General features: G+C 48.0%; 2 protein-coding genes across 2 annotated transcripts in view; one reads left to right on the top strand and one right to left on the bottom strand.

Annotated features, from left to right (window-relative positions):
• The window catches only part of LOC105913076 (testis-expressed protein 11-like), a 4,430-nt gene extending 490 nt beyond the window's left edge, over nt 1–3,940 (top strand). The window contains exons 2-7 of the mRNA XM_031587018.2: nt 1,422–1,494; nt 1,586–1,735; nt 2,133–2,241; nt 2,387–2,507; nt 3,155–3,322; nt 3,698–3,940. Coding sequence (XP_031442878.2) covers nt 1,422–1,494; nt 1,586–1,735; nt 2,133–2,241; nt 2,387–2,507; nt 3,155–3,322; nt 3,698–3,769 — 693 coding nt within the window. The 3' untranslated portion in view covers nt 3,770–3,940. The remainder of the gene's footprint in view (nt 1–1,421; nt 1,495–1,585; nt 1,736–2,132; nt 2,242–2,386; nt 2,508–3,154; nt 3,323–3,697) is intronic.
• Nucleotides 3,941–4,025: 85 nt separating this feature from the next.
• The window catches only part of dlg3 (discs, large homolog 3 (Drosophila)), an 82,374-nt gene continuing 61,399 nt past the window's right edge, over nt 4,026–25,000 (bottom strand). The window contains 14 exon segments of the mRNA XM_031587052.2: nt 4,026–7,161; nt 7,339–7,430; nt 7,541–7,650; nt 7,803–7,975; nt 8,168–8,191; nt 8,194–8,268; nt 8,445–8,495; nt 8,834–8,875; nt 10,340–10,439; nt 11,157–11,232; nt 12,145–12,321; nt 14,560–14,674; nt 19,576–19,678; nt 20,092–20,248. Of these exon segments, the coding sequence (XP_031442912.1) occupies nt 7,055–7,161; nt 7,339–7,430; nt 7,541–7,650; nt 7,803–7,975; nt 8,168–8,191; nt 8,194–8,268; nt 8,445–8,495; nt 8,834–8,875; nt 10,340–10,439; nt 11,157–11,232; nt 12,145–12,321; nt 14,560–14,674; nt 19,576–19,678; nt 20,092–20,248 (1,402 nt within the window). The 3' untranslated portion in view covers nt 4,026–7,054.

The raw sequence follows: 25,000 nt of genomic DNA, 5'->3' as shown, positions 1-25,000 counted from the left end.
AACGCCACACACCCCTCAACAGGTCCCGCCTCAACACACACCAACGCCACACACCCCTCAACAGGTCCCGCCTCAACACAGCAACACACACCAACACGCCACACACACGCCACACACACCAACACGCCACACACACCAGCACGCCACACTCCCCTCAACAGGTCCCGCCTCAACACACACCAACGCCACACACCCCTCAACAGGTCCCGCCTCAACACACACCAACACGCCACACACACCAACACGCCACACTCCCCTCAACAGGTCCCGCCTCAACACAGCAACACACACCAACACGCCACACACACGCCACACACACCAACACGCCACACACACCAGCACGCCACACTCCCCTCAACAGGTCCCGCCTCAACACACACCAACGCCACACACCCCTCAACAGGTCCCGCCTCAACACACACCAACACGCCACACACACCAACACGCCACACTCCCCCCAACAGGTCCCGCCTCAACACACACCAACACAGCAACACACACCAACACAGCAACACACACCAACGCCCCACTCCCCCCAACAGGTCCCACCTCAACACGCCACACACACCAACACGCCACACTCCCCCCAACAGGTCCCACCTCAACACAGCAACACACAGCAACACACACCAACACACACCAACACGCCACACACACCAACACAGCAACACACACCAACGCCCCACTCCCCCCAACAGGTCCCACCTCAACACACCAACACACACCAACGCCACACTCCCCTCAACAGGTCCCACCTCAACACAGCAACACACACCAACACGCCACACACACCAACACGCCACACACACCAACACGCCACACACACCAACACGCCACACTCCCCCCAACAGGTCCCACCTCAACACAGCAACACTCACCAACACGCCACACACACCAACACGCCACACTCACCAACACGCCACACACACCAACACGCCACACTCACCAACACGCCACACTCACCAACACGCCACACACACCAACACGCCACACACACCAACACGCCACACTCCCCTCAACAGGTCCCGCCTCAACACGGCAACACACACCAACACGGCAACACACACCAACACAGCAACACACACCAACACGCCACACACACCAACACGCCACACTCCCCCCAACAGGTCCCACCTCAACACAGCAACACACACCAACACAGCAACACTCACCAACAGCCTTAACATCACAAGAACAAATAGTCTAGCACATCATTCCAAAATGCTAGACCAAGACTCAGACCTTTGGTTTCACGGGCCATAAGAATTTCATTAATTTGGTTAATACATTTAATTCTAAGGTGTTTTCTTGATCCATTTGACTTGGTAGACATTTCAGTGTTTGCATTTTCTGTCCTTTTACCTGAACTGTCTTGCCACAAGGGGTCGCTAAGTTTCGTCTCTGCTCTCATTCTGTCTCAGCCCGAGTTGCTGGCCGAGGTTCTGGAGCACATTCAGCTCTGCTGGGACGTGTGGAATACTCTGAAATCATCAGGTGATTCTGTAGTGATGATCCATATTTCAGAACCGTTCTCTTGCTCGGGAGCGCCACTGCTTACGGAGGTCATGATGCCTTTTCTTTGCAGGAGATTTTTCTAAGGACCCAACTGACGCCCTGCTTCTTCTGTATGAGTTTGAAGCTCGTGCAAAGTTAAATGACCCGAAGCTTGACACCGTGCTTGAGTCGGTGCTAGAGCTTGAAAATATTGACACCAAACTTCTTGAGACCATTGCTGGTAAGCCACACATCTAAATATCTATATCTAGGAAAACAATATTTTTTTCTAGTTTTTCCACGACACTGCTAACTTCCTATGTAAGTTTCCATGTATAAAACATGTAGTGCTGTGACCAGAGGAGCGAGCGCTGAGGCTGTGGAGGGCCTGAGCTCCGAGTCTCATGGGCGTCTCATGGGTGCTCATGGGGGCGACAGTGGTACAGGAGGTAGAGAAGTCGTTTAGTAATCAGAAGGTTGCTAGTTCCATTCCCTGTCGAAGCGTCCTTGAGCAAGGCACTGAACCCCTAATTGCTCCTGATGTGCAGTGTGCCATCAGTGTAAATGTAAAATGTGTATACATTGTAAGTGGCTTTGGATAAAAGCGTCTGCTAAATGTAATGCTTTGGTGTGTGCAGCTCTGGCCATGGAGCCGCCGGCACACTTCCCTGTCCTGTGCAAGAAGGCCTTGAGGATCGCCCTGTCCCTCCACAGGAAGCAGCCACAGGCCGATCTGGCCCGCTGCAGGTCAGCACACACAAAGGCCCGGGCCCAGGCCCAGGCCCAGGGCTCACGAACGGCATTTTATTTTCAGTCAAAGTGTCGATCTGTGTGTTTGATCTGTGTGTTTGATGTGTGTGTGTGTGTGTGTGTGTGTGTGTGTGTGCTGCAGTCAGTGTGTTCATAGCCTGATCGAGCTGTCGCTGCCACGTGGGGTGTGTGAGGTGGAGGCCCGTGTGCTGGAGGAGGTCTGGGGCTACTATGAGGAAGCCCAGTCCATCATCACCAGCGCTGTGAGTCACATGACCATGAAATATCACCAATAAACTCTGCAGAACCTGGCGATTATGCCTGTGCTCCTGTGAAAGGATTTCCTCTCCACATCAATGGGGCCTTCACTAGCAGTGCAGTTAGCAGATGCTCCATTCAACAGCCTCTTCCTGCCAATTTGGATGCTAATTTCAATCAGTTGTGTGTCAGTGCAACCCCCATTCACTTCTGGCCAATCTGGAGCTGCAGAGAGAATATCACACTCCGAGCTCCGAGGCCAAGCAGGGATCTGATGCACTTGGTGCTGGCAGGCTGTGAAGAACATGATGTGCAGCTCTGGCTTTCATGTCATCATTAGTTCAGCACTGTACTTCTTACAGATGAGCATGAAAACATGCTCACAGTACTTTATTATCTCAGCAAGCAGTCTCATCATTCAAGATGAAACTGAATTTAGACCTATAATATCCTGTCAAACTGTGTGGGGGGTCGCGAGACTTGGCAAATGGATTTCATGGGGTCCCCGGACAAAAAGTTTGAGAACCACTGTATTAGGGGACTTAGTTTTATAGGCAGAGGATTTGGAGGGCTCATAAACCTGTCCTGCTACTCTCAGCACGTAGTTCCACAGCATCATGCTCCGTCACCGGCCTCTGTCTCCCTTCCCCAGCCTGAAGACTTCACTGAGCTGGAGGTGCTGTGGCTGCTGACCCGAGCCTGGAACACAGGCATCCTGCTGTACAGCCTGGCCCAGTACTCGGACGCGGAGAAGTGGTGCGGTCTGGGGATGAGTTTCCTGCCGCACCTGGGCTCCCTGCAGGAGAGCTATCAGACGCAGGTGAGAGCAGCAGGGGGGAGAGCCAGAGAGCGAGCGCACGGCAGCGCTGAACTAAAATAGCTCTGATACCTGACTGACTGCAGGCTATGTGTTTCAGCTGGAGCTCTCTCTCCCCCCCCCCCCACACACACACACACACACACACACACACACTCACTGGGTGCAGCTCTGCTCAGCTTACAGTGTGCTGGCAGATGTTTGTCCTTTTGTTTGTTGCTTCTGTGCGATCGCTTGCGTTTTTGTCCCGGTCAGTTTTTGACAGGACATCATGTCTCTAGTCTATTGCTGTTATCTGAATAATCACTGAGGTCTGCTTTGCTGAAATGGTGCCATTCTGACATGTTTCACACCTGAGTGTAAATGTTGTTACTGCAGATGTCAGGCCTCTACAGCGAGGTGCTGGACCGGCTGGATAAAGCCAAAAGAAACCTCGTCATGGAGGAGTGAGTCTATGCTGGAACAGGACCCGTGCTAATGCCATTGTTTAATAAGTCTATTTATTGTTTGTGTTCATGTGCTATACAGTACTTTTCAGATCATATCGTGTGTTGATGGGTTAGGGTTGATTTAATCAATGAGATGTTTAAATACCACTTGGTGTTTTATATTTAGTTATAAACCCGATTTGTAAAAGCTTAATACATTTCAATATGATATATCATTTGGTGTGTTCCTTAAAACAAATAACACATTGAACTAATAACAGAGTCACATATTTTATTATTTTCAAACAAATAAAACTTTTGTCCAGTCAAAAAAAATCCCAAAGAAAAGTAGCAGGACTGTATCCCCTCCAGACCAGGATAGAAAAAACTGGTTTTGCCTTCCGTTCCTGATCGGTGTGTGCCCAGCTGGAGTCACGGGGAGGAGGAGACCACTGTACAATCAAAGGGTTCATATATGCAAGCACTTACTGCACATGTGCACGCGCGCGCGCTCGCTCACATCAGTGACCAACCAGAAGCCCCCCACCCACCCACCCAGCCTTAAATCATTTGATCTGATCTGATCAGACCTTCTCTGGGGCAGACAGACCCTCCCTCACCAGGCCACACATACCCATTCAATCTCAGGAAACAGCAACCGCATTAGAAAGATTACAATGGATTAAAGTTCTTTGGGCTTTTACTGATATGGCTGACTGACACCAGACACTTTTAACAGTCAGCTGTCTCCTCTCCACAACAGAGGAGCATTTCTAAGCTTCTAAATGAAAAGAGGAGTTCTCCTTCCTTCCTGTGTTTGTGTTCAGAGGATCATCCTACAGGCTGCTGTCTGTTTCTCTGGATTTACTTTTTACATTTTTTTGTCATCTATACACTCAGACAAATTCCACAAGAAATCACAAATAGACAGGCCCAGTTTAGGGAGATCAGATCCCCAACCGACTAGAAAATGTGTTCCAATAGGCAGCTGAATATCGTTATCTAGAGAGAAATATCAACAATAGTACGGCACATCTGTATGGAAATTAATCTGAGAATAATCCAACGTTTGACTTACCTGACATTTTGTGAGCTATAAAACAGAATGTTTGTCCCGGTTGTTTCACACATGCATGAAGCACAAGTGAGGGGTATTTACATGTTACAGCGACCACACCCTTTTGAAACAGTCTGTAAGCAGTTTATTTTAATGGCTCTGTTCCGTTCAAATTGAATTCCCTGAACTCTGGTATTGACACAGGTATGACAGCTGGTTCAGCGGAGGTGCCTGGGCTGGTGGGACACCTGTTGCAGTAACGCCTGCAGGGAACAGGTGGCTGGGGCATAGCGCGCACGGCCACATCAGCTCCCCCAGCGGACGCCATCTTGGCTCTAGCCTTCCATGCCCTGTCTCCAACGCCAAAACCATACAAAAAGAAAATAATATGATGACCAGTGAAAGGACTTGGTACTTCCTCCAGCAAGGTAGTCCCCCCCCCCCTCCCTCACACGCATGTAGGCTGGTAGGCCTGCTCCATCAGGGACGACTCGCTCCTCTTCTGTTGACAGTTGAAATTACCCCAGGGTACCATGAAGGGGGGGTTCATGTTGTCGTTTCAAAAGTAGTTTTTCAAACAAACAAAAGGACATGTAGAATAAAATACCAATATGCTTATCAGACACCAACTGATCTCCTCGGATGGAAATGCCTTTGCTTAAAAGATTCCATATAAAATCCACAATAAAGGTCTTGAGTGGGTTCCTCCGTGCGTCAGGCTCATCCCTCCCGCCCCTCCCCCCAGCACAAGGCTCAACACAGTGGAGTAACAACTGCCCAGGAACAAAGTCAAAAGGATATAAAACATCACCTTTTGGAATTATACAGAACAAATAGATTTAATTAAAACTTTGTTAGGGGAGGGGAAAATAGTCCAGATCACGCTATATTGACTTTAATTAATCAGAGGAATATCCAATACAATTATCTTGATCTACCCGTTTTCAGGCCGCCCCGTCAGGCAGCTTACAGGACAGTACCATGCCACCTTTCAGTCTGAAGGGTCACCAGCGAGGGCAGAAGAAGTGCAAGTGGGCTGTCTGCTGCTCAAGATTGGGCGAGGGAGTGCTGGCTGCCAAAATCAGAATTCATCTCGTCGTTTTCAGACAAAAAGGAGAAACACTGAAGGTAAAAACAACTTGACAAAGGTAAGACACTTGGTCCTATCAGTTGCACCCTCAAGATAGACCTCCTTCAGGGCGGCGGACAACCTTCAAGTGTGCACTGCTTCTTTTGATTGGTTCTAAGAATTTCATAGCTTCCCCCATGATGAACAGACAAGCAATTTGACAATTGTATTATAAGGCAGTTTGGTGTTGTGCAGAGAGCCCAGTTACACCTCTCTACCCCCATCTATTTTACAGAGCAGCTAAAAACCACAAGAAAAGAAAAAAAAAACACTAAACCAAGGACAAAGAAATGTAATCTAACAGCCCTCCAAATAGACAATTCTAGCGATGTGTAAAATGTGTACCGTAGTATTTAATATGTAGTAAAATCTCTCCATAGGATTTGTATTTACCTTGTGATTTCAGAAATACAAATGATTCATACCCCTCCCTCCATTTGTTCTGACTCCCAAAGATGTCTTTATTGGACTGGCTTCACAACAACTGGCAGCCATTCAAACAGCGAGCTGGTTTGTGTTTACTAAAGATAACCAGTTTGTAGGGTCGCTCCACGCCATCTCTTGGCTAGGTATAAACACCAGCCATGACCATCAGCGGGCCTCATCTTCCTCCAGTGCTCAGTATTGTCTGTCTTTCTCACGGGATCGGATGAACAGAGCAGAGCTCCAGCTGCAGAACCATTTGTCTCAATTCACCAGGACACTTTTGCCCCCAAAAAAGAAAAAAAAGGGAAGAAAAAGAAAAAAATTCCCACTTGCAAGCCAGCATCTTAAGACATTCTTCCTTTGTCCATCCATTTTCACCAAGGAGTTTGTTCATTTTTTCCCTTTTTTGTTTACATGACAAAAAAAACCTCATTTGGAACGGCATTTCCAGTCTTGAATGGAATTGCTGAGAAACTCATGCAGGGGATGTGCACAGTCACAGTAATGGTGAGAAGACTTCTTTTTTCATTTGAGAGTAACATAATGATGACACTAAAATTTGATATGAAACATCTGTAAAAAGGGGAAGTGGTGGTGGGGGGGGGGGGTCTCTTTGAGTGGGAGAGGGGCGGGGCGGGGCGGGGGGGGGTGGCAGGGGGCTCCGCACACTGGCACAGAGAAGAGGAGCTGGCAGCTCAGAGCTTTTCAGAAGAAGGGATCCAGATGTAGGGCCCCGACTGCTCCTCGATGATCAGCTTGATTTTATTGTAAATCTCCTCTAGTGAGTCACCCTGGACTATGGCTAAAGACAGAGAGACAAAGAGAGAGAGAAAGAGGGGGAGAGAGAGAGGACAAAGCTTAGACTCCCTTGTTAAACTAGCTCCAGTTATGCAGATGTTAAAATGAAGAATGTAGCATCCCAAATGCATGATGAAAGGCCAATTAATAATTTCTCGAAATGGCAAGAAAAATGTGGTACCTGTGAAGAATTCTCCAAATTCTTGCTCAAGCTTCAGTGCCTTGTCGAAGACTTTATTGGCTTGCTCATATGTCTGCCGCTTATTCATTTCCCTTTAAGACAAAGACAATCAATGCAACTTCTAAATGTCTGAACAGGACTGACTCCATAGAGGAGTGTTCATTTCTGCATACAACAATGCTACCACTCACACATTACTCACATAAGAGCTTCAATGGATTTGGGCTTGATGAAAATGGAGATGGGGTGAAGTTGTGCTTGTTGCAGTCTCTTAATGGCGTTCCCAGAGACATCCAGGATACAGTGTTTCCCCTGCAAAAACAAAAAGTGGACAAATAAGTTGACATTTGCTTTAGGTTATTTCTATGTCAAAGTACAGAAACACACACCATGCCAGTTTAGCCGTGATCAAAGCTGCAGAGTTGATTAGTTTAAGTTAGCTTAATGTTGTAATAATACTCAACCCTTTCGGCCACCGTTCGGACAGACAGGACGCTGGTCCCGTACAGGTTCTCGTTAAACTGGCCCGCCTCAATAAACTTGTTGTCCTGGATGTCCTTCTCCATCTGCTCACGTGAGCCCACGAAGTGGTAGTCCTGCCCGTCCATCTCGTTCTCTCGCCGGGAGCGAGTGGTGTCTGCACACACACACACACACACACACACACACACACACACACACACACACACACACACACACACACACACACACACACACACACACACACACACACACACACACACACACACACACACCAAGGGCCACGGCTTCAGCATACAGTTAAATGGACACACAAAGCACTAAACGAGGAGTGATAGAGCTCACTTACGTGGAACACATGAGCCAAACTTATGGGAAACTCGGAGATCAGGTCATCATTTACTCGGTCCTTCATCGGGCCCAGGATGATCACAGGCCTCGTGTAATGAACTACAGCCAGGAAAAGACACACACACACACACATTAAGACACACACACACACACACACACACACATTAAGACACACACACACACACACACACACATTAAGACACACACACTCAGAGACACATTTCCATTCACACACCAGAAGCAATGAAGGCGCTCTACTGGAGCGGGACACTTACTCTCCTGTCGAATCACTGGCTCATACGACAGGATGGTGTCCTCTTGCCCTTCTGAAATGAGAGAGACACACGCAGTGGATTTATGAAGAGCACTGAGGAGGGGTTCCCACAACATTAGACATGGCTGATGAAAGTGGGACTATTAGAGGCTTGGAGTCCTCTTTATACACATCTAACTGCACTAACTGCGCCCAGAAGAGACACAACTACAGATCTATGCATGGGCACGCAGCAAGACAAGTTTGATCTTTCCTCACAACTGACGACATAGGGTCAGTGCTAAATATAGACATTAAGCAATAGCTGCCACATGCGTTTTAATGAACGTGGCTTGTGTGTGTGTGAGACAGACACAATGGAGATCACAACCACTGGCAAGAGACACTTACTTGAACTGCTTTCACTGTCACTTGTGTTAGAAGTTAAGCATTCTGTGAAAAGAGACGTGTGTTCAATGACCTTTCAGAGAATCTCAATGCTTTCAGAATACATGAATTCAAGAATATCAAGTTGAATCACAGACAATTCATCACTTGACCATTATGTGCTGCATATGACTTAAAACACACTCCTAGACTTTTAAATGTAGTTGGAGGAAGGAGAATTGAGAGAAAGAAGAGATAGAAAACAAACGTGCGTCGAGTTCACCACTGCTTCCTTTTATGAGGAAGTGCCACTAATAGGACATGAAGTGCTTCCTTCTACAGCCTCCCCAGTGACCATCCACTCTGTGGCCAGCTGTGGGACAGCTGACACAGACACCGTCCCTCCCTCGCTCCCGCCCGCCAAAGACAACACGGCTGTTTAGACTGCAGCCGGCATCAAGCGGCTCACTTCACATCCCTTTGATACAGAGGCAGTGCCCTGTGTACTGTGTTTCTTCCCCACACAAAAACAGCCAAGCCTGTCACTTCAAGTGTCAAGACAGCATATGCTGGATCCTTGACAGCCGTTAGCCGTTAGCCCACCTCCATCCTTGTGTATTTGACATCATTTTGTCAGGTAAGGGGCACTGGGACCTGACTTCATGATCTTTTGCTCAGCATGTGTGTGTTTGAGTGTGTGTGTGTGTGTGTGTGTGTGTGTGTGTGTGTGTGTGTGTGTTTGAGTGTGTTTGAGTGTGTGTGTGTGTGTGTGTGTGTTTGTGGGGGTGTGTTTGTGTGTAAACTAATGTCAGTGAACCACAGCAGGACACTGGCAGTGAGCTCAGGGGACAGCTGCTGCTTGACAAATATAAGCACACTTACTCAAACTCTTTGATCCATAAAAGTCATCGCTTAACCCTGGGAAGTCCTGAGGGTCCCGAAAGAAGAGAGCAGACAGGAGGAAGAGGAAGAACAAGGAGAGAGAGAAGAAGAAGAAGAAGAAGAAGAAGAGAGATGTTAGTGAGAGACTGAGAGGAAGGATGCAGAGCTCGCTAGGAGGGAAGAACACTAACACTCAGCCGCTGTTCTCCAACCTCATCTTGGAGGTGACTCTGGGCCAGGCTTTCATTAGTCTTTCAGTAGCAGTCCATCAGGGAACACCAGACAAGACAAGACAGCCCTGAGTTACTGACCAGTGCTCTCTGTCTGTCTGCACGGGTCACACCACTGAGCACTGGACAGCCCAGTCAAACAACAAGCTTATGGCTTCACATGAGAACAGCAGCGCTCTCGTGTTAGTGGAACTCCATCCTGCGAGGAACGCACACGTGAAGACCCAACCCAAAGAGGACAGATGGCGGAGAGGTGTGCAGCCTCCAGCCGCCCCCGTGGTGTTTGGGAGGGATCTGTGCTGATGGCTGAGGGGGTGGGGGGGGTGATGGCACAGAGTCCGTCCCTGAGGTCAAAGGTCAAGCACACAGTGAGAGGATGAAGCTTGAGAAGGAGCAGGCCACACACACGGATACTCACGTTCAGACTCCACAAACTCCTGCACAATGTTCTCCTTGCTCTTGTAAAACGGGAACTTGCGTGACAGGTTGAAGCTTTTTTTGCGCTTTACTTTGACCGGCTGCTCAGGTGGTGAGGAGCAGATGAGAGGGGTGCGGGAGGAGATGAAGGGGTCGAACAAAACAAACAAACAAACAAACACACAAAACAGAATGGGTCTCAATGGAACGTATGGCACACATCACAAAAAACAACCATGCAGAAAGAAAGTTGAAACCAAAGCACTGGAGCAGCCGTAATACACAGTGACAGTGGCCGTAATACACACTGGAGCAGCCGTTATACACAGTGACAGTGGCCTTGGAATGGGCATGAAGTCAACTACAAATGGGAGATCAATGAGGAGATCTGATTCCACTGGTCAAACACTTCTGAAGTGCATATGTGGAGATCTGATTGGTCAAACACTTGTGAAGTGAGATCAATGAGGAGATCTGATTGGTCAAACACTTGTGAAGTGCATATGTGGATCCAGCCCAATCAGCCCAATCAGAGGCAAGCACCTCATGCTAGAGAGGCATGTTGGCTGTTCACATGTTAACCACTAATGATGTAAAAAAAGGGAAGGAAAGGGCTTAGGCAATCGGATGCTCTCCACATATACACACACACACGCTCTCACACACACACACACACACACACGCAGACGAGAGGGCTGTGTAAGATGAGGCATGCGGCGGGATCCTGTTCCCACTCAGGGGGAGGAAGTGGGTCAGGTCCCAGGTGCCCGCGGAGAGACGAGAGGGACCGCCACTGAGCTGGGCGGAGCCACACTTACCCGGCTGGACTCGATCATGCCCGTCCTGGCGTGGAACTTGACTGTTTTTAACCGCGCCCGCTCCTTCTTCTCCACCCTGTATTCAGAGGGCACATCACATCACACAGTCACATCACACATCACACATCACACACCACACAGTCACAGCAGGGTGTTAGAGCTTGGGCTCAGTGGGTTAGGACACTGAAACAATCCACACACACTGGGATAGCAATACTGAATGGGTGGACCTCCACACTTTTGGAAATGGGCCTGCAGCTTTATCTTTATGCTGGTAAGAACTTCAATAAGCAGACATTTACAAGGAATAAACACTAACATCTTGATTCATGTTTTGCTACATGTTCACTACCCAATGATCAGCCTCCTGTGGAATAGTTCATCCATCCACATGAATATGCTAACAGCGGGTATCTGAAAAAGGAAGTCTGTTCACACTCTACTTTTGAACTGCATTTCTATTTTAGTGACACTATATATCTACACATAAACATTTTTCAAATGAATTACTCAGCAAACAGAATTAGCAGTTTACTTGTCAACACCTGCTTTTAATCATTTTTAAATCACATTTAGTAAGTGAGGTTTATTTATTTCTGGTCTGTAAGGAAGACAAATTCTACCAAAACAGGATCTAATGGACCTTGGCCTTTCTGTAACACTGCCAGACACTTGTATTAAACCCAAATCAGATCACATCAGTAATCAATCAGTCAGTGGAACTAATGTGTACTAATAATGATCAATACCAACAACCCTACTTGTAGCACAAAATAGCACTGTGGATTGCTAAATCACTGGTCAACCATCAACCAACCCATTTCAACATCCAACAAAAGTGTGCCGACGGATGACCCAGTGCCCACGAGTAGCTCCATTCAGCTCGATCAATGCTAACTCTAATGCTAACTCTGCACTCTGGCGCTCAGTATGCATGGTCAGGGGTGGCAGCAGTATCAGTATGCATGGTCAGGGGTGGCGTGAGTACCTCTTCTTGCTGGGAATGACCCCGATCTGATCGCTCTCGCCGTGGGGCGTGACCAGTCGTGCCTGCCACCACTCGTCATCAGAGGCGTTGATGACGTGCAGGATGTCCCCGTACGAGAAGCTCAGACCCTGGCTGGGCAGGCAGCTGTCCCTGGTGCGGTCGTAGTCAAACAGAGCCCTACATGGACACACACACACAGAGAACAGTGGGAATGGCAGACAGTCAGGTCAGACATCATGGGAATATTCCAACCTTACAGTCAAATGGGTTACTTCATTCTTTCAACAGACAGACAGGCACACACATCAACCCAATGATTACTGGTGACAGACAAGCATCCCCCTCCCCTCCCCCCTGTCCAGCTGCACCCCATCAGACAGGTAATACCCCAAGGGAAGGAGTTTGGCCTGCTCCACTGGTTTCCATACCTCTCCCTCCCTCCCTCTGTGCTCTACCCTTCATGCTCTCCACTGGAGCACCTGGGCTCACCTCAGCACTGACCAGAGAGAGCGGAAGAGAACGGGCCAGAGCAGAGCGGAAGAGAACGGGCCAGAGCAGGGAGCACAGCTGACCCCCTCCTTGCATCTTACCCCACCAGCTCATCCAGTGGAATGTGAGCACCCCCCCCCCCCAAAGCCTGGGACTAACGTGGTCACTAGCTAGCAGGCTGTATAGCACACATGCCTGCTTAGTCACCAGCAGAGACGAACGAGGCTTACGCCAGAGCACTCATTAGAGGGGCTTAGCTTCATTATTGACATGGACTTATGCTGTGCATTAGTGTGTGCTGCTCGTGTGGACGTGGGCTTTAACATACATCAGACTGCATGTGACTGATAGAGAGAGAGCAGGAGAGGGAGGGCTGTTCTGTTCTTAGACACATTCCTCCATGGCCTGGATACAGTAACATACCAGAGAACAGGTCTGGGAACAGGTATGTGAACAGGTATGGGAATAGGTATGTGAAGGTGTCCAACAGGCTTGTATGAAACGCGGCTCATCAACCTGCGTTTACTCCATTGTGCTTCAGGCACCACAGCACAAAACACAGAGGATGTGTGTCATCTAGAATCCACCTGGTCTGTGCAGTGTGCAAGAATGTCCACTGGAACACATTCACTCATCACATGCTGTGTGTTCCAAAATCATCCCATTGCCCATGACCTGATGAAATGAAATAAGTGTGTGTTCCAAAATCATCCCATTGCCCGTGACCTGATGGCTTTCCTGCAGCAGGAAGTTTGAGTTTGAAAAGCACAGACGGTGTGTGTGTGTGTGTGTGTGTGTGTGTGTGTGTAGACGGTCATCTGCGGAGCTTCCTGGGTCAGAGTCCAGGATGCCAGCGTCATTGTGCCAAGTAGAATGACAAGTGAATCCAGGGAAACAAGCAGATAGATAATATAGCTGACCCAGACTAAAGTCCTGGAGGATAACAGTCAGTTGCTATTGAGTCCCAGCCTGATTATCTACCTTCTGCAATGACACCACACCCACCCTGCTTGTGAAACACATTGTGTTGGGGACAATTGGAAGCAAACACAATGTGTGACTTAGAGATACTACATAAGAATACAAGGGGTAAAACATCAAGGTGATTCTTGGACTAGATATTTGTTGTGTGATTGTTATTTCAAATGGAGCTGTAAATGGAAACACAAACAGACCCATAATACTGTGGAATATTCACTTTCACCTCAAACATACAACACAAGGCATGATCTTAAGAATAATAACAAAAACAACAACACATTGTTTATAATAAATACTTTATAAATATAATCATAGTTTTGGTATTTATTATTATTATTATTAGTGCTTTTTTCATTTGATACCTAATATTGTTTTATTCATTTATTTTCAATTCAATTCAAATTGTATTTATATAGCGCCAAAACAATCAAATTGTCCCAAGGCGCTTTACAGAGAACAGGGTCTGAACCCCCTGAACTTATGCTTATTACGTCATTTTTTTATTGTTGATTTTACTGTTTCTATCTAATGTTTTGAAAGTTGCTTTGGACAAAAGCATCTGCTAGATACCTTAACTATAATTACAATATCCTTTACATTGACCATATGCCAATATGCCATTACCTTTCAACCATAAACTTTATTTCGATATATTATTATAAATATTTACCATAAAGGCCTCATATATATTAACATACATTTTAAATTCCTCATATCCGATGCCTGAACTAGATAAGAGAAGTGTGTGTGTGTGTGTGTGTGTGTGTGTGAAGGCACATGTGTGGGGCCTACCTGACGTAGAGGGATCTAGGGTTAGTGTGTGTGTGTGTGTGTGTGTGTGTGTGTGTGTGTGTGTGTGTGTGTGTGTGTGTGTGTGTGGGGCCTACCTGACGTAGAGGGATCTAGGGTTAGTGTGTGTGTGTGTGTGTGTGTGTGTGTGTGTACCTGACGTAGAGGGATCTCTTTTCACTGGTGCGCAGGGAGCCAGACCCAGAGCTCATGCTGCTGTTCATCATCTGCTCCCGCAGGTCGTGGATCTTAGACTCAAAGCGGCTGTACTCTGCAGGAACACACACACACACACACACACTTTTAGAGAGCAGGAAACTGGAGAGACTATAGTTCCCCCACTTCTCTCTCGAAGCCTGAGGAGAGAGAGAGGCCGCAGGTCCACCACGAGGAGGAGGTGAGGGCGAGGAGACGAGACTAGCTCCATGTTGAGCAAGAGGGTCGGTAAGACTGATTAATGAGCAGGGGACCAGATGGAAATTAATCACGTATCTGCCCAAGATACCCATTAATATCACAGGGTTAGGCTATTCATTATGCAGATTAATTAAGTTGAACATGCACTCTTCAGGAGAACGCCATGAAGACCTCCAATGACTGTTCTGAACATCAGTCATGTTCCACTGCAGAGCCCAGTCATGATGCACCATTTAGCTGAAGCCTCTTCATTAAAGCTGCCTTTGCCAACCCTGCTGTGTGGCCCATGCTACAGTGTGGCCAGTGACACAGAGAGGAACAGCAGGCAGGTGCGCCGGGGACCTAGAGGAGCAGTTGACAACACGAGGGAGCTGCATTCAGAAGGAGGGGATCAGGGAAAGCACCGTTCTTGTGCAGGCCATCATGGTACAAGACACTGTGAACGGCTCCCCTCAGCTGACGGCATGGTGGCTTGTTGAATCTGTATTTTTAGATGTTGGCTTAGGGTCCCTGTTGAATAGAAGGCCCAGTGTTCTCTTACTGTTGACTGGTGTCTTGACATTCTTGGTGCTTATATTGTCCTACTTTAATCATAGCTGGTTTGTCCTCACATTAAACCACTGAAACAGCAGCTGCCGCTCTAGTCCAGCTCTGAACTCAATGGGAGCTCTATCTCACAGCAGCCTTGAGCCGAAACTAACCCATCAAAGCAAACAGAAACCCAACAGAAACCCGAATGCAGCCGGCAACTCCACCCCCCATCTGTCATCCAAGGGTTAACGCTCCGCACATGAATGACACAGCAAGGTGAGGCAACCTGACACCACCTGCCTGTAACCAGGGCAACGCCCCAGCCCTTGTAGCAACCGCAAAACAACACGGAAGGGAAAAGCTGGGCTAATCTGTTGGCCGAACCTCACACACAAATACATTCACATGTGACTATGGAGGAATATAATGGGCAAATCTGGTTTGAGGGGTTCAGGAGGGTGCAGGTCTACTGTACTGCCTCAGCAGGAAGCACTGGAAATGCAACTCAAACACACACACACACACACACACACACACACACACACACACACACACACACACACATCTAATGGCAACACAGAGGAGCAGGAAGTCCACCCTACTGTCCAGCCACACAGGGAAAGCTCCAGACACACAGCCAAGGGCACAGGTGTCTGTGGTGGGATTCACTTTGGGACGGATCTGAGAAGGAGCCGGCTCCAAACACACGGGCTTTAGGACGTGTGCCGTCAGGCCCCTTTCAGTCTTACAGGGACGTATATTTGAGGTTACCATTAAAGAAGCCGTGAAATCTGTGATACAGAATTGGGTTCGGCTCTGCATCCATCACCCATGCTGCTCGTCCTCCTTCCATGGAGGGCCTTTATTCTGGAGTGAGTGAGTGAGGTGGGAGCGAGCTGTCCCTCTGTCTGCATCCAGTTATGCAACAGCACAGGCATGTGTCTGTAACCAGAGAGCCGGCAGGGTGAGGCTGGGTTCGAGCCAGCATGCTCCTCTCGCTGCTGCAGACACATGAACACTCTCCTGTGCTGGGGGTGGGTGGGAGCGTGACATTTCATCTGGTCATTCCCCAGCCGGAAGAATGGACAGTGCTAAGGCCAGCTGTAATTAGACTCTTGGGACACGATGGCATGACAAGCACTTTGGTGCCTTTTCCGGTCCGAGACATCACCTGCTGCACTAGTCCGGCCCCCTGCAGGCAGGCGGATGCCCAGAGCGTTTACACAGGAGTTCACCGGGGTCCTCAGTATTAGGCTTCATTAGATGCCTGTGTTTGATGGCCGGGCCGCCGGGCCTCTCAGAGGAGGTGCAGGCACGGGATCAGAGGACCTAACTACGGAGCCCCCAGTCTAGCTCCAGTTCCCCTCTCCACAGCACAGCCCACTGAGAACACACGGCCTGGGAGAAGCTGTAGGCCAACTGCTCCTTCAGTCAACCCTACTGAGGGTTTAGGTCAAACGCAGTAGTGAACACGGAGCAAAGAAATCATCAAGTCTGGATACTGAAATTGTTAACAAGCACCGCTGCTGCTTTCACTGACACCGCCCAAGACATGCTGCTGCAGTGTGCAGAGAATGGTGGCAGAAGCTAGAAGGATGCTTCCAGTTAGCATATTACATTGGGTAAAGAAACCCATCCAGTCGCTGTGTGTGTATGCAACTACAGTATGGGCCAAATCTCACAGGCACAGATACACACCTGGGTTATCCTGTTAGCTTACTAGATGTTGATGTTATGATGGTCAAGCACAATGCACAATCCATGTCCTGACATAATGGAATGGACCGTTCCTATTTTGAATCCTATAGATCTCAATGAGCTACTCTGGCCTCAATGATCTAGATTCTATTTTCTACAGAAATACCAGGTCCTAAGAGAGACTCACTCCATTTCTATTCAAGGACTATTTTATTCCAGCAAGTCGGGGAAAGGGGTAGGACCGCATGCTCCAACAGATAACCAATACAGCCACATTCCTACCATAGTTTGCATATAGACCCCCTGTCTGTTTTCATAGTTGCTGCAGCATATATGGTGCGTGTGCGTTAGCTGAACTCGTGTTAATGCACATTTCAAAATCACATCCAGAAGTCTCTCACATTTACACCAGCGACTGTTGAAGGGTTAGCCTACAGGCTACACAGAAAGCTCAGCTATGAAGTAGGGCTGTGTCTTATGAAACAGTTCTTCTGACAACTCGATACGTTTTCCCAACAACTCGATGAGCTCTTCAAGAATAGGAAGTGTTTCCAAACAACATAGGCTACCTATTCATCGGTATGGTCACTTCCTGGACTGACGCTACGTATCCACGCACCTGTTCGGTCCACACCTCCATCGGACACCCGAGCTACCGATTAGGTGTTAATTAGGCTTATTTTCAAGCGTTTCTTTTATGACATACTAGCAAGTTAAAGACGATGTAAATCATACAAAAGATACCACACGTCGCTGTTTTTAGTCTGGTCTGGTAAAGCATCGGCTTCACACGTCTAAAACAGCAGTCAATATTGTTGTGTTGCTAGCAAACATGTCACTGATGACTAAACCTAGATTCCATACTCATATGACTAGCACCGCTGGCCTTGTCATATCGTGTGGTGAGCGTCGGAAGTTCAACGCGTTCTCCCTTTCCCAAAATAATGGGAAAACCCTACACGGAATCCACAATCGAAAAATAGCAACAATGCTATCCACAAACAACTAAATGTGCCAGTGAGATATGTTAACTTAACGTTACTGGAATAACGTTGAGCATCGGGAGGTTATGGTTACGTTTAACCCAACTCCAAATTCGACACACTGTTGCTACTAACGTTAGTGTAAAAGAACCATGGGAAGCCAACTAACCAGGAGTAATGTTACTCAAAGGTGAACTAAGCAGCCAGGGAGCTCAAACGGGCTATCCATTAACTCAAAAGTTACTCACTGGCGAAGGTATGTTAGCTAACTCGCTAACTCGCTTACTCGGACTACAGTTTGCCAAAGTATAACAAGCGCTACGACGTTAATTGTGGGGAAACTTATATTTGGCAACTTACTGTATTTGGTTCTAGAAATGACCTTACAAACTAAGAATAGCAGTTTGCTTGCTTACCAGAAGGCGCGAAGTATACTCGTAGCTCCTTAACTTAATCCTTGTTATTCAATCCAGTCAGGTAAACATGATAGGGGTTACAGAAAACCCAGGGGTCTATGAAAGTTATCGGCACATAACGGCGACTTTATCGTTGGCTCCCGTAGCCCTGTTGTTCCAGGTTAAATATGTCTCCTTTCACTGGTTAAAAGTGCCCAGAAAATATTTCACGGTCTCTCTCAATGGAATGCTCCTCCCCTCTTCATGAGCGAAGGGTAGCACCTCGGTACACCGTCATTCATTTCGGGTTAGCTATTGATGCATGTCTCGCGTTGTGTTCTCTGCCATGGAACAAACAGTCGTTAAAAAGGAAGAATCTAACGGGAGTCAGCCGGTAAAGGTGCTCCCATCCCCCAACAACTTGAATGTAGTCAGTAACAGTATTTTCCTTTCGCTTCTCCTGCAGTAGATTCAAACGCCGATTGTCTGAACAGCTCCCTCCCCCTCTGGCACCGCTCCGTGCACCTCTAATGGGTCAGTGACCACAGTTTTGGCGGCTACACCCGCCGTCCTGTTGAAGGATAATGTTCACTCCCGCGCCTTATGGGACCCTCAACATTACGATGTGAAGGTAGGGGAGGGGGCAATCTAAACCTGGGTTTAGCCGCGGCAGCCAATGACTGTCTTCTAACAATGTCCTCATTTACAAACTAGGTTCTCTCTCGACAAACCAGGCGTAGCACTGTACCTGCCTTAAAGGTACAGTAAAAACATCTTTGTTGTCAAAAGGAAACAATGGTGTATTTTGGAAGAAATGTAACAATATGTTTCAAAATATTTCCCTGTACCCTATGTATCTTTAGATAGAGATTTTTTTTTCATCAAAAACAACGGCAATAAAAAGGCCTGAAACTGATATTAAGAAGCGTTTCCTTTTTCTCATAATTTGTCCACAAAACTGCATCATACTTCTAAATGTAGAACCCGTTTTATTCTTGATGACTTAAACATACTGTGCTTTATGGAACATTCAGCTCACAGCTCTGCCCAAACAAGGCTTGACTGTTGAGTTTGTGGTGCACAAATTGTCAGATATGAGATAAAGACGCGGACAGCATTCAGCGATCATGAGAGAAAGGGAGCCCTACCCTCTGGCCTGTACTGTGCAATAATGGTGACCGTCTGGCCAGCTCTCTTCAGCGCAGCTGCTGCCTGCTCATGGGTGGCTTGGCGCAGGTTCACCCCATTCACCTGTGGAAACAGAAAAGGCTCAAAGTCAACGGCTCAAGCACACACATTAAACTATCTAACTTCCTGCAGGTGTATTTACAAAAACGAAATATTTTCCACCTTTGCACCAAAAGATGTTGGCAAAATGTCAAACCATTCTAATCTCAAGTTTGACCAATTTTATGACTGCTCCTGATTTGGAAATTGAACACCGATTGCGTTTAATTTGATCTATCTGACCTCAGGCAGATAATGACCAGGTTTGAATAGGGAAAGTATGTTGAGTAAAAGATACACTATAGGTGTGTTCCATAACAGCTGCATGACAAGACCGGGTGCATACAGACATAAACAGCTCATCAACCATGTACTGATCTCTACATGTAAACAGCATGAGGTAACGTGCTCTGGATAGCGCCTCGTGAGACACTCACCGACAGGATGCGGTCGCCCCTCCGCAGCTCGCCACTGAGGTCTGCCGGTCCACCTGCCAGGATGAAGGAGACGAAGATGCCCTCGCCGTCCTCCCCGCCCACGATGTTGAAGCCCAGCCCCGTGGAGCCCTTGTGCAGGAGCACCTTCCTCGGCTCCCTGTCAAACAGAGCCACAGCGTCAGGCCACGTGAAGGAGCGGGGAGGGGAGGAGGAGGAGGAGGAGGAGGAGGAGGAGGATGCGGGAGTGGAAGGGGTGGAGGGGGGAGGTTGTGGATGTGACACCAGCACAGCCAGCACGGAGGGAGAGAGGTGTGGGCGCAGCCTCCATCAAGAGGCACATAGGTGGAGAGAGATGGAGATAAAGACACATACGCGTGGCCTGAACACCACCTCCACCTACTGCCTACGGGAGGGAGTGAGGGAGGGAGGGAGTGAGCCGCCCCTGGACCAGTGCATTTCTGTACGTGTCTAAAAGTGGAAGACTTTGACATCAGGTGTTGTGAGGAAGACCTCAGTCCACACAGCTTCACACACGTGGGGGAGTGACGACGGTAGAAAAGGAAATAAGAAAGTAAGAAGGGGTGTGGTTAGTTTCTGGAGATTTGGGTCCACTTCCATCACATACTGTAGGTAGCATCGACCAGGTAGTGAAAACCAAACAAAAGGAGAAAACATGGTCAAACTGAACACAATAGTACTCATAGGAACGTTAAACAAAAGCAGGACAAAAATCTTCTCCTTCCGGTGCAATTCTTCAGCACACACACACACACACACACACACACACACACACACACACATGCAGGCAGACACACTGAGACACACTGAGACACACTAATCCATGGCTCATGCTTGACCGTGCCCCTGCGCTTCTGTTTCAGTGGCTGTGACTCATCAGCATTCCACACTGCAGTGCTCTGAGCTCCTGGGGAGGCTGCGTGTGTCTGTGTGTGTGTGTGTGTGTGTGTGTGTGTGAGGCTGCACCACAGCAAGGGAGCATCACAAGCCTGTCTCCAAACATGTATTGGAATAAGGCACTGCAACAGGAGAGCCAAACCACACACACACACACACACACACACACACACACACTGACAGACACACACACACACACACACAGACACACACACACACACACTCACACACACACTGACAGACACACAGACACACACACACACACACACACACACACACACACTGATAGACACACACACACACACACACACACACACACACACACATTTAAATTATTTATTTGAATCCACCAATCATATTCTGTACAGAAAGGATTCAAACATTTCTCAGAGGTTGAATACAGCTTAGTGACTCATGGGTACAAGAAACATCTCCTACGCCAAACAGCAAGACTACCTATAACAGCTGATACAGAGCAGAACTTTGCTAGTTGTTTGGATTGTCTCTTACTAAGTCCTGCCAGTCGTAGCCCACTGACCGAAAGCTTATGGACATGCCCCAGGCTTCCAAATATCAATACTACCATCTTACATGTATAGCCTAGGTCTCTCATCTTAGCAACAATGGGCTGGTATTTGGTCAACTTGTCAAGGAAGGCTATGTCCATATAGAGGTCATAGACACAGGCTACCTCAAGGACTACTACCTCTCTTTTAACCTTGTCCAAGAAAACAACATCAGGGGTGTTAGGAATGTTGCAGAACACATCATCAGAGCTGTTAAACCAATCTGGCATTATACGGGAGTGTTTGTACATTGACACATTGGGGGGGAATACTCCCTTAACAGTACTAGAAATGAGGTCGACAATGCGGTCATGGCGTGCAGTATAAAGTCCTTTGTACTTATTGCAGCCATTAACAATATGAGCAATGGATTCTAAATGTTGGTTGGGATTAGAGTGCATTATACAGTGTGGATGATGAGTGTTAGGGTACCATAATGCTAGATTGTATTTAGTTGGCAACACCTGTAGTCTGGCTTTAACAGTAAAGCAGAGGATGTCCTCTCCTACAGCAGCATTCCTATACATTGAATGAGAGACAGAGTGGTCAGCAAAGTCAAGGCATGCCAACTTCCCCTGCAGTCTCAGTCCAGTCCAGTGTTGTTCTGTCTCTGCCTGTTTAATGTTCAGGAGGGACTTTCTTGCTGTTGTGTTGTGGAGTGTTTGTTGTGTCCCATTGTGGTAGACAGTAGCATCCACATTAACAGACACACACACACACACACACACACACACACACACACACACACACACACACACACACTGACAGACACACACACACACACACACACACACACACACACACTGACAGACACACACACACACACACACACACACACACACTGACAGACACACACACACACACACACACACACACTGACAGACACACACACACACACACACACACACTGACAGACACACACACACAGACACACACTGACAGACACACAGAAACACAAAAGATGCCCTCACAGCAGTGCGGTTGCTCTTGTGCGATGGCTTCACTACCACTCTAATCACTTGGACCTGCTACTGTGTGTGTGTGTGTGTGTGTGTGCGTGTGTGTGTGTGTGTGTGTGTGTGTGTGTGTGTGTGTGTGTGTGTGTGCCAGGGGTTCTGCTTTCAGTACGCCAGAGAGGGGGCACGTCCACAGTGATGACAGCCACGGAGCAGTGCGACGGTTCCCTGTGAACATCTTAAAAGGGACTTTTATCCACACGAAAAGGGACTTTTATCCACACGAAAAGGGACTTTTATCCACACGAAAAGGATGAGAATGCAGGAAGGGAATGTCTGTTCTGGTTTGAAGAAGCCTGGACTGCATGGATGAAGGGCTAGCAGGGAAGGCAAGTATGGGACACACAGCGCGTTATGGAAGTGCTCAATGTTGGTTAAAAGAGGACCACCAAGCCTTCTTAGTACACTCAAAATCAGAAGTATCTTTCATGTTGGGCTTCCATTCATTTAGTGAAACCTTCCTGTGTGTCCTTTCTTCCCCAGATCTAATAAAGGTACCGGGAGTAGAGGCGTGGAAGCCCAATAGAGGAGCCACAGCCTGAAGGCACACACACACACACACACACACACACACACACACACACACACACACACACACACACAATCACTGGATTAGTGCCTATCCCACAAGAGCCAACACACACAACCACACCAATAAGATGCTGCATGAAAACAGCACACACAAAGGCATTTTATGGCCAACATTTGACCTGATTGACCAAATGATTCCATATCACATCTCCTGTACATACAGAAATCATTGCAAATCACACTGGCTAATTCAATCTCAGGCAGCACTGTATTATTATATAAGTATGACCAATTCCATTAAGGAACAGTGGTGAAAAGGACTCTGCAATCCCCTTCTGCAGAATCCACTCCCTCCCAGAGAGCTATGAGAACAGTGCTCATCTCACTCAATCAGCGGTCCCATGCGCAACATTACCTGTGTGTCCCGTGTCTAGTCCAGGGTGGGAGACCGCTCCTACTCCTCTGCTCTTGTTGAGCCTTCACCAGCATGGAGGACGAAATGTTCACCGTAAACATCTTTCAGCTACACTGGTCTCCTCCAGACAGGGGCTAGTGCAGGATGTTATCCTGAATTCCACTCCCTATCTCCATTCCAAACACTCCTCTCCCTCTCTTGCGTCGAGTGTGTGTGTGTGTGTGTGTGTGTGTTTGTGTGAGGAATCTCAGGCTGAAGGAGAGTGATGATGGTATCCAGCTCCACTTTGGCCGTCACCCTCGCCTGCTCCTCCCTCCCCCTCCCACATAGACCTTGTCCACTCGGGCAGCACACGGCCAACACATCATTCATTCCCCACCCCAACCATGGGAGAGTGCTACAGGCTCACCTTAACAGATTGAAGGGGCCCCTCTAGTACATCGGAAGCCATTTAGTGTTGCTCAAGGTCTCCTTAATGAACTAGTCTACAGAGTGGTGTTTCTCTTTTATGTTCTCAATTGCCATGGCCCTACCCACCCCGTGCCCACCCCGTGCCCACCCCCTGCCCACCCCGTGCCCACCCCGTGCCCACCCCGTGCCCACCCCGTGCCCACCCCGTGCCCACCCCGTGCCCACCCCGTGCCCACCCCCTACCCACCCCCTGCCAGGGCACCCTCAGGACCCAGTAGCATACCAGTCCATCATCCCAGCTCTCCTCTGTCCCTCTGCTCATATGCTCATGGAGAAACAAGCCCTGATCTACTGAACACATGTGATCATGGAGAAACATATCATGGCTGAGATTGGGAGAGCAAAGTAATAGCTTAAATGGCATGTTTGTATGTTTGCTCATATATATATATATATATATATATATATATATATATATGGTTGTTTTATGTCCTATGCACCAACCACACCAAGTCAATTTCCTGTATGTGAAAATCTACTTGGCCAATAAAAGAATGCTGATTTTGATTGTGATATGTGATATGTGAGTGTGATTGTACACTTGTGTTTTGAGTGTGTGCCTCTGGGCCTGTGTTTGCAGGACAGCAGGAGAGGATGGCTCTTAGCTGGTTCTGGGAAAATACAGAGTGAATTCCAAAGGTTATGAGCTCTTCATGAGCACAGCAACCGAGTCCTCCTCTCCCCACCATGGACACCCCGTCCCAGCCCCCGCCCAAGCCCCCGCCCAAGCCCCCACCCCAACCTACCGCTCTTCAGCCAAGCTATTCTCTCCCAATGTGTACTTCTCCCTGTCCTTTCATCTCTTTATTGTGTTTGTCAGTGTCTCTCTGTTTGTGATTATGTTTGTGGCTGGTCTCACCCCCCCCCCCCCCCCCCCCACTCTCTCATCAGCTGTGGCTGAGATTCTTTCTTGGTTGGTGTGGATGGAGCTGCTGTCCCGTAGCTTTTAAGGGGTCAAACGCCCAGCACTCTACCCTGGATGGAGCTGCTGTCCC

The sequence above is a fragment of the Clupea harengus genome, chromosome 20 (genome assembly GCF_900700415.2).
Source record: "Clupea harengus chromosome 20, Ch_v2.0.2, whole genome shotgun sequence".
In the NCBI taxonomy this organism is placed as follows: domain Eukaryota; kingdom Metazoa; phylum Chordata; class Actinopteri; order Clupeiformes; family Clupeidae; genus Clupea; species Clupea harengus.
The sequence above is the reverse complement of the archived record's forward strand: the minus strand, read 5'-3'. Positions and strand labels throughout refer to the sequence as shown.